At 32.6% G+C, this 9,344-nt stretch overlaps 1 protein-coding gene across 1 annotated transcript; it reads right to left on the reverse strand.

The window, feature by feature from the left end:
* Window positions 1–19: 19 nt before the first annotated feature.
* LOC126694037 (agamous-like MADS-box protein MADS3) lies at window positions 20–8,341 on the reverse strand. Its single transcript, XM_050390065.1, has 8 exons — window positions 8,062–8,341; window positions 5,236–5,311; window positions 4,209–4,270; window positions 2,912–3,011; window positions 1,572–1,613; window positions 802–843; window positions 565–704; window positions 20–223 (listed from the first exon to the last, which is right to left on the reverse strand). Exons 1-8 carry the CDS (start codon window positions 8,241–8,243, stop codon window positions 121–123), a joined length of 747 nt encoding a protein of 248 aa, XP_050246022.1. The 5' UTR covers window positions 8,244–8,341; the 3' UTR covers window positions 20–120.
* Window positions 8,342–9,344: the final 1,003 nt, after the last annotated feature.

Consider the following 9,344-nt stretch of genomic DNA (forward strand, 5'->3'; position numbering starts at 1 on the left):
TGGATGCAAAATAAGTATCTAAGCATCTCTCATAAAGTCATAATATCTTGTAAAGACGTAAACAAGTATATATAAATCCCAACACAAATGCCATACACATTATTAAGGCAAATTATACTTTTAGAATTTGAAGGGTGTTGCAAGACCCCATCCTGGAATGAAGTTGCCTTCATTAGACATGCTCTTTGGAGCAGACGATCCTTCTTGAGCATAGTGATTGAACCTGTTAAAACAAATGACTATTCATTAGAAAATTTAGTTCTGTATTATATATTTTGTTTGTCAATAACTTTTATACAATTTAGTTCTAAAAAACATAAACAGATGAAAATAATCTCTTTAAAACACACTTAAAAGTGATAAATTTTTCTAAGGGACTAGTCTTTCTAGGTCATTTCCAAATAGTTATAAACTAAGTTTCAAGATTAGCTTCATGAATTGACCTCATCATCCAATTTTGAATGCTGTTGAACTCACCTATAAGTTGAAGTTGTTCCAAACATGAACTGACCTCATCATCTTAGTCAAGAATTTATACATTTGAAAAAGAGAAAGAAAGCATACCCTATTTGTAAGACAGGTTCAGTCTGACACTCCAGGGGGTTGAGTGGAGAAGGATGGAAAACAAAGTTGCTATTTCCAGCAGCTGAAGTAGAGCCCCATATGGTTTGAATAGCCTTAAGAGTATGTCCTTCCTCGTTAAGCTGTAACTTTAGATATTGGAAGCAAGAGGAGGTTAGCTTTACAAACATAGATCATAATTTATAAATTATGTCACAATAAGGATTATTAAAGTATGACCTTAATCTTAAGCTGTTGATTGAGGTCTCCAAGGTGGCGCTCCTGCCAAATTGGTCAGCATAAGGCCTCAATAATGGGCAATTATTACACGTTATATGCATAAAAATAAATAGAAAAAGAAGAAGCAATAGTGCTGTGTGAAGTGTTATCATCTGCTTGCTATAAAATTTAGAGTAAAGAGAGTCTTAATCTAATGCAGTGGCCTCTTTTTTTTTTTCCTTGTGATTTACATGATACAATCACAGTTTTAAATGATGCAATAGAATTTATGCACATATGTAAGTCGATTTAAGCGACTTCAAAATTTTGAGACTACAATTTGATTGTTGTTGTTAAGATCAACTTATAGGGTAACTAGATAAAAATAAAAAGGAAGGTAGGGGCGCGGGGGGGTAAAGATGATAAGTAGAAGCATTGTTCTCCCATGAACTCTCCAATTGTAAACAAAGTGTTGTGGTTTTAGGTGATCCATATCTAAGGAATATCTGTTGAATTTCCCTCTCTCTCTCTCTCTCTCTACCAGATTTATTTATATGTCCATTAGAAATGAGTCTTGTACCTTTGAGCACACAACAGATTAATGGTAACCCTAATCTTCATGGTGCTACATGTATATGAGCTCAACAACATTCAAATAAGATCCCTTTTTCTCAAAAAAAAAAAAAAAAAAAAAAAAAAAAAAAAAGAGAAAGAAAGAAAGAAAGAAAGAAAGAAAGAAAAGATCCTCATTCTTAGCTACTATTTGAAGAAGATTATATGACTTTGCTTACCTTTTTGCGAAGTTCTTCCATTTCTTCGATCATAATTTGTGTCTGCAATTAAGAACAGAAGACAAGTACACTTAATGCAAATCACATTTCTTTATAGGATTAGTTTACATCATCATTTCTTTTTCTAATTAAAAATAAGTTAACTTTGCTATTTGTTGGAAACATTAGAACTGACTTAATGTAGAATCTAAGTTTATTTGATATTTGGAACATGTAATTCAAAAATATTAATACATTTCATTTTCTAGATGACATAGAAATCCAAACAATAGGAATTGTGAGAACAAATGTTTTCATTTATTTACTGCAGTTTACTTTGCAAGAAAATTGATTGCACAATACTTAATAGAAGTCATCAGAATATAAGTTGCATGGAATATGCTCTATGTTCTACCAATTTTACAATAAAAGATTTATATAGTGACATAATAGCTTATATGATTGGTGTTACATTAATAACATGATAAAAATATATATATATATATATATATATATTTTGTGTTCAAAACTTAAAGACATCGACTTATATGACTTAAGTAGTAAAGTTTGTAATAGCCGAATATCACTTATAAGCTTTATTCATTCAATAAAATATCTTCAATGAAAATAAAAAGGAAATTTGGTGAGGATACTGCTTTCATAATTTACAACATATAGTATGCTAGAATATATATTTCATGAGTGAAAGATTTCATATTCAACTATCTCATCAACCCATAAATTACTCAGACTTTTCTTTACTTATGTCTGTATGTGTTTATAGACATAAGTGTTTATATTAAGAAATTATTCGTGCAAAGAACAATAGTAGAAGTGGAAAATACACTCCAGTTTGGCAAGCCCCACATCGTTGATTGAGCAAATGGATTGAGACTTAAATTTGGCCTACTGTATCTGAGATGAGATGAGATGAGACTTCCAACCAGTGGGAGACAGGAACATTATATTTAAGAAGAGAGAAAATAGTCTAAAGTAGGAAAAATTTGAGGCGAAGTGGTTGGTAGAAGCTTGCCATAAGACCTTGAATTTTTTCACTAATTTTCAACTACAAGGGAGAATTTTAAGTCAAAACTTCTATTTTTATTGGCTGAAAGTAAAGACATTGGTTGTCTATTATGGTTTTGCACGGAAACCATTTCCGGAAAAGATGATTTCCACCACCCTTTTTGCAAAAGTTCTTGTTTCAAAAAAATAAGAAAAAGAGATTTAGCCATTAGAGCATGTATATCCAACTGAAGGAAATATCATGTTCATACAGGTGGATAATTGCAGAGTACTAACAAAAAATCCTCTTCATGCTGTGTTGGGAAATCTACTAATGATAATTGATATGTAGGTACCTTCCTTTGCCTAGCTAGTTGCAGAGCTCCTTCAAGCTGCTTCTCAAGGCTTTGCAACTCTTTGACGCTCAATGGTCCAAGATCTTCTCCAAGCAAATGCCTTTAGAAGGAGTACATAGCCAAGTAAAGATTAGCAAGGTGGCATGTTTAATTATCATGCCTGTCAAAGGATTTTTAAAAGGAAAAATGCTAAAACTACTACTAATTTTATTAAATAAGACTTACAAATTAATGTGGCAATAAAAACGATTGATACCATTTCAGTAATATATAAATAAATGTCTAAATTACCTTTTGTAATTAATAACACGTTATTTTATAAGACTTATGTAATACATTTTGTAATATAACTTGAAAATCCAAATTCCACGAATAACAAGTAGCCTAAAAGTTACAATTGTAGAACATGACTATAGTTGTATTCATCAAGTATGTGTGTGTGTATATATATATATATATATATATATGTATACAAACACATGCATGCACACACATACATGTCCATGCCCACGCTTGCACTTATGCCCATGCACACATCTACGTGCCCCCCCCCCCCCCCCCTGGCGGCCACCCACACACACACACACTCACATGCCCACGCCCCACCCACTAAGGTAGATACATTGAGTATGTGTATACGTACACATTCACACAAACAAGAAATTAAATATTCACCACAAGATAATAATACTTAACGTGATTTGGTCAATTTCATACCTACATGGAATTGTTATCTTCAGTTGGTAGGGCTCGGGTTGAGTGTCAACCCACCAACCAACTTGATCACAATGGGTTTGATAGAATACTAACGGCTACCATCCAAGAACATACAATAGAATACTAACTAAATCCACATTGGATATCAATTAAATTTTGAGTTTAAACTAGAGATTAACTTGATACGAGTTATCATGTAAGCGGGCGGCCAGATAGTTAGTCAAAAGAACTCCTCATCAAGTAAAACTCTTCTTGGAGTACTCTCTATTGTGCCATCTCACAATGGTCACCCTCAACAAGCACCCTAGGGCATGGAGTGTGGAAGATACATAGACTCTAGTATCCTCTATAGTGGAAAATTGACATTCTAAAACACATGAGAGTGAAAGGAGTTTGTAAAGCAAGCAAAGAGATTCAGGTTGTGGGTTATTGATTTATGATGTATGTCAATCCAAACCTTTTGTTAACACCAAAAAAAAAAAAACGCAAATAGGTAAACAAACCATAATAGAAATATATGTATAAATATTTGTATGTGAGAGAGAGAGAGAGAGAGAGAGAGTATTCGGAATAACATAACCTTTGAGTGATCTGAAGAGAATCATATTTAGCCTTCAACTTTGCATACTCTTGGTAAAAGCTCTGCATTAACAAAACAAAAACCAAAAAGAATGTATAAAGAAACGAAGTGTTATATACCTTGATAGATAGCAAACAGAATTAAGATCCAATTCAAGATGCTACTAGGGTAAAATTTTAAATTTCTAAGAAGGAAAAAAAAAAAAAAAAAAGTGACACCCAGAAAGATATGTATGGAAATTTAGGCCATATAGGGATTAATGAATAAGACCTCCAGTGAGAACCACAAGAAGAAGAAAAAATACTAATAAAAATAAAGCAGACATTTAAAGAAAGTGATTTTTTCATTCCTAAATTTTATTTAAAAATTCGCCATGGTAAGAAATTTGAAGCCAATTCCACCAAAACATGATGGTGCAGACATGGAAATTAAAGGATGGACCATGAGTTCAAGGTTTCAATCATCATTAATTGACAAATAGGTAATTGAACAAAAATTGAAGATGGAAAGGGCAGAGTTTTAACCAATTAAAATCATTAATTGGTTGATTACATAACACTTATTTAATCTAATAATCTTGAAATTTTTATTTTAGTTTTGATATTAGCAATATGCTAAATAAAATATGATAAAGTCTATTAGTAATATAGTTAATAGATTTTTAGTACAAGTAAGAAATTTGGCTTGCTTACAAGATAAAATTGGACTTGGGCCTACTACATTGGGATAATATATTTTTAACAAAATAAAAAATCTAATAATTGACCAACTTTAACAATGTTTGTTGTAGTTCAACACTTAATAATATTCCTATACCATATTGTGAACCTCTTAGTTCTCAACAACCAAGGAGATGAAAATGAATGGGAAATAAGGATCACAACAAATCCTATTATGGTTTATATGTTGAGCAAAGTTTAATTTCATGTGTGTAGAGAAAAATGCACATCTGTCTAAAATCTGTTCAACATATAAAACTCTAAAGATGATACTAGAATTTTAAGGAGGAATTTCAGCAAACACAAACCTGTGTTTCACGTTCAATGCTGTTATCTTGAGGAGTGAAGCAAGATTGCTGGTATCGCTCTAGTGTTTTGGTTATTCTGCAAAAATTGAAAACTAATAATTAAAAACATATGCTAGACAAGCATAAGTAGAGTGGTAGACCTTAGTATTGAGTTTGCATATTTTTAGCCTAACCCAATAACAACTTGCATCAAGAGACAAAAACAACGAAAAATTGGCCTCAATTACCATTGATAGTATCGTGGAAACAATTTTTTTCATAAAAAATCGAATGCCCTAATATCTTAATCTTCTTTAACTCCTATATAAAAATCGATTTATTTCAATAACTATGCTCATGAAACCACAATTTCATGTTGTCTATGCAGCATGTCAAAAATCTGTCTCCACTATTTCCTACTAAATAACTCTCTTCATACTATTTTTCAAAGGGATTTACCTTGTATGATACCTTATGAAATTAATGGATAGAGATGCATTTTTTTGCAGTGATCAAAACTTTTTCTTATTATATATTTCCATAAAAGAAAAAAAATATGCATAACTAAATGCAACCTCTGATGTACTAATGACTAAGAGATAGTTGATTATTTAACTCCTTTTTCCCTATTAATCTTGTGGGAAATCCAACCAAATAGGCTACATTTTCACCAAAGCCTAATGATAAGGAAGTGGCATGGTTGAAAACAAGAAACAAAAGGCAAACCAAAAAGAAAGAACAAGACCTTTTCTCTAACCAAAAATCAAACAAAAGCTTTTTATTGTGTTGCATAAAAGTAGGTCTCATCTTCACTAAAAGGTTAATCCTGAAAGTTGAAAACTTGAGAGAGAGAGATTTGTTTTTACGAAAAAGGAAAAACCAGAAATAAAAAGAGAAGAAATGAAACTTACTGGGAGTAACTTTGACTACATATTAATATGCAAGACCAGGATACACTGTTGACGTATCATTTATCATCAGTATGAAGCATACAAATTGAAAATTGGACTGAGCTACAGTTTCTCATCTGACACTCATCTTGACAAAACAGTAGCACCAATTATATTCCTTTCACTAATTTAACCGTAACTTCACACACACTCACACTGCTGACATATAGCAGTTTTAGTTAACATTATACAGTCTCACATGTCTGACCCTTATATCTCCAAAAAAAAAAAAAAAACAGGACTTAGTTGCCCTAATTTAATCTTTCTATAATAAAGAATTAGTTAGTGGTGTGAAAGAGAGTGAGAGAGTGTGCAGAAGCTAGTAGATCTGAGAATTAAAGGTGACTGCTTGATTTGCTTCCCAGTTTTAGCCAGAAAAGAAGTACTAATGAAGAAATTAAAAAAGAAAAAAAATTGATAAAATCAACCTGGAAAATTCTTGATTTACCACACCAACCACACTGTTAAAGTGTTTTAAGTTATTTTGAGAGAGCGAGAGATAGGAAATAACCCAAAAGAGCTGAGAATGATTGGTGTGTTTGATTGGCCAGCACAGCCCCAGCAGTTAAAGAGATGAAGAAAGAAGAACAGTGTTGAATCCAAAAGATCAAAGGATCCAAAGAAATGAAGACAAAGTGTATAAAGTCTTTGGATTCTGAGAGTTCTACTTGATTGGCCACCCAAATACAAAGCATTAAACTTTTTCCCAGAGAGAAAGAGAGAAACCCTAGATCTTACACAAGGGTCCAAGAGAGAGAGTTTTCTTGTCAGTGAATTAAAGAGGTTGTCGAAAAAGCTTGAACAGTTCCATCAAAGCACCAATATGTAAAATCTAATCCACACCCAGAAAGCCAGAGAGAGAGACATACAGAGAATGAGGATTATTTCTTTCTTTTTTTCTGAAATTTTAAAGGACGATGAAACGTGTCGATCAGTAATTGGAAAACGGCTATAATTTTCATGAACCCCGCATTCCTCCATCCAAAATCATGGGACCCCAGAAGCCCAAAAACACAGAGACCAGAAAAGAAAGAGCTATTTCAGTTTCACAGAGAGAGAGAGAGAGAGAGAGTGTGTGTGAAAGAGGTCAGAGATGTCAGATATATGTGTTGAAGAGAGTAGCCTCTGCAGAAAAGTTGAGAGAGAGAGAGAGAGAGAGAGAAGAAAGACAGCAATGGAGTGTGATTGATTCAACAACAAAAATCAAAGGTGGTATCAAAATGACAAGTTTGATTTAACATAGGTAACGTAACGATAACGCAGAAATCTAAAAGCCTGAAAAAGAAAATACAGAAACAAAAGAGTACTGGGAATATACAGAGAGAGAGAGAGAAGTGACTAGAGATTTACCAAGGACAAGAAATCTAAGAGAACCCCAAAATCTAAAAAACAAAACTTTGTTGAATGTACCAGGATTTAAGACTCCCAAAAACGTGTCAAGAAAAACATTAAAGAGAGAATGAAAAACAACTAGAAACCTTTGAATTTTTTTTTTTTTTTTTGATGGGGAAACCTTTGAATACTGAATGAATAAATTTATCAAAATGACAAGGAAATATATATATGTTCAACAAAGGAATAAAAATCAAAGAGAAACCCGGAATTCCTAAAGAAAAAGTAATATATTTTTGGGTAGCAACTAGCAACTATGTTTGTTTTAGGTCTTTACTTAACAAGAAGCATACATCAAATCACTGAATGAAGGAAGTGATCAGAGGCTGAGGAGTTATGAGAAGAAGAAATATTTTTATTCAACCAAGAAGGAAAAAAAAAACCCAAGAACCCCATGAATTTATGACAGAAAATGTTTGAATATATAAAGAAAGATGAAAGAGAGAGCTATAGGGTGTATATTTTTCATAGAGAGAGAGAGAGAGAGAGAGAGAGGATATTATACCCAACGTTTCCATAATCATAGAGCTTGCCACGACTTGAGAAAATGATGAGAGCAACCTCAGCATCACAAAGCACAGAAAGTTCATGAGCTTTCTTGAGCAAACCATTCCTCCTCTTAGAGAAAGTAACTTGCCGGTTGATCTTGTTCTCTATTCTTTTCAGTTCCACTCTTCCCCTCCCCATACTTGCTCTTTTTCTCTTTCTAAAAAGTATTAGACACACACACACACAATACTCAAAGAGGAGTGGAATCTGTATTGGTTTTAGGTTATACCAAAATGGAGGTGTGGAATATCAGAAAAAGTAAGGACTAGTGATAAAGGCTTGTCTGAGACAAGTGGTAGTTGATTTTGTGGAATAGATATATATATCAATATTGGGACACTAGGATCTTCTTTTACAACAATATGGAAACCCAGTAATTCCTCCTTTTTTTTTCTTATTCTCTTTTCCATTTTAATTTTAGCAAGTCACATTAGCTGTGTCCCTCTCTATTTTTCTCTCTCACACACACACATACAACAAAGTTGCATTGAGTATTAGGGTAAAAATGAGTTCTTCCACGCGCCTCACTCAAAGTGTGAGCTCACTGTCCCATGTGGAAGTGTTAGATTTATCACATACCACACCAGCTGAATTATTCTGATATATGGGTTGCTATTTGTGGAACTGAGTACTGATAAAGTTTTTTTTTTCCTTAGGAAATGAAAATTGATTTGGGCAATGAATGTTGAAACTATTTTAAGTTTTATACTGTGTTTTTTCACATGCAATTTGGTGATTTGTATCCTGGTCTTTTTAGTAGTACAACTTCTTCATCTTTTTGAAGTAAAAGTTTAAGGTTAGATATGATTATGATTCAGTAGGGATATTTGGGTCTAGGCTCGTATAACTTGGCAACCAAGAAAACTGGAGATTGTACACTAATGTATAATGTGGTTAAATTTTTTTGACGAAATTGGAGATTGCACACTAATTAATGTATAATGTGGTTAGAAGATTTTATATAGGGTATATCTTTAGGTTTATAGAAATGTGGTGAATTTATTCCTATTTTTTGGAATGATGCTCTTGAGGCAATTATTTTTATTTTCCTGATTTATCTAACAAGTTTAGTTAAAAATCATTATTTGAGATGACTTCATATGAAATTATAATTTTCAAAAATAAGATTTTATCATAAAATGAATCTATTCCAAATGGAGGGAATTTTGTCTAGAGGGAAGAGCGAAACATGAGATAAAATACCTTATATTTTTGCAAACCTTGGGAAAGATTGATGTA

This window comes from Quercus robur, chromosome 8, assembly GCF_932294415.1.
Source record: "Quercus robur chromosome 8, dhQueRobu3.1, whole genome shotgun sequence".
Classification (NCBI taxonomy): domain Eukaryota; kingdom Viridiplantae; phylum Streptophyta; class Magnoliopsida; order Fagales; family Fagaceae; genus Quercus; species Quercus robur.

Coding starts and splice junctions, on each gene's coding strand:
- LOC126694037 (XM_050390065.1), bottom strand. CDS start 8,243: ATGGGGAGGGGAAGAGTGGAACTGAAAAGAATAGAGAACAAGATCAAC. Junction 5,312..8,061: donor TATGATTATGGAAACGTTGG/GTATAATATCCT, acceptor CAATTTTTGCAG/AATAACCAAAACACTAGAGC. Junction 705..801: donor ATCAACAGCTTAAGATTAAG/GTCATACTTTAA, acceptor CTAAAGTTACAG/CTTAACGAGGAAGGACATAC.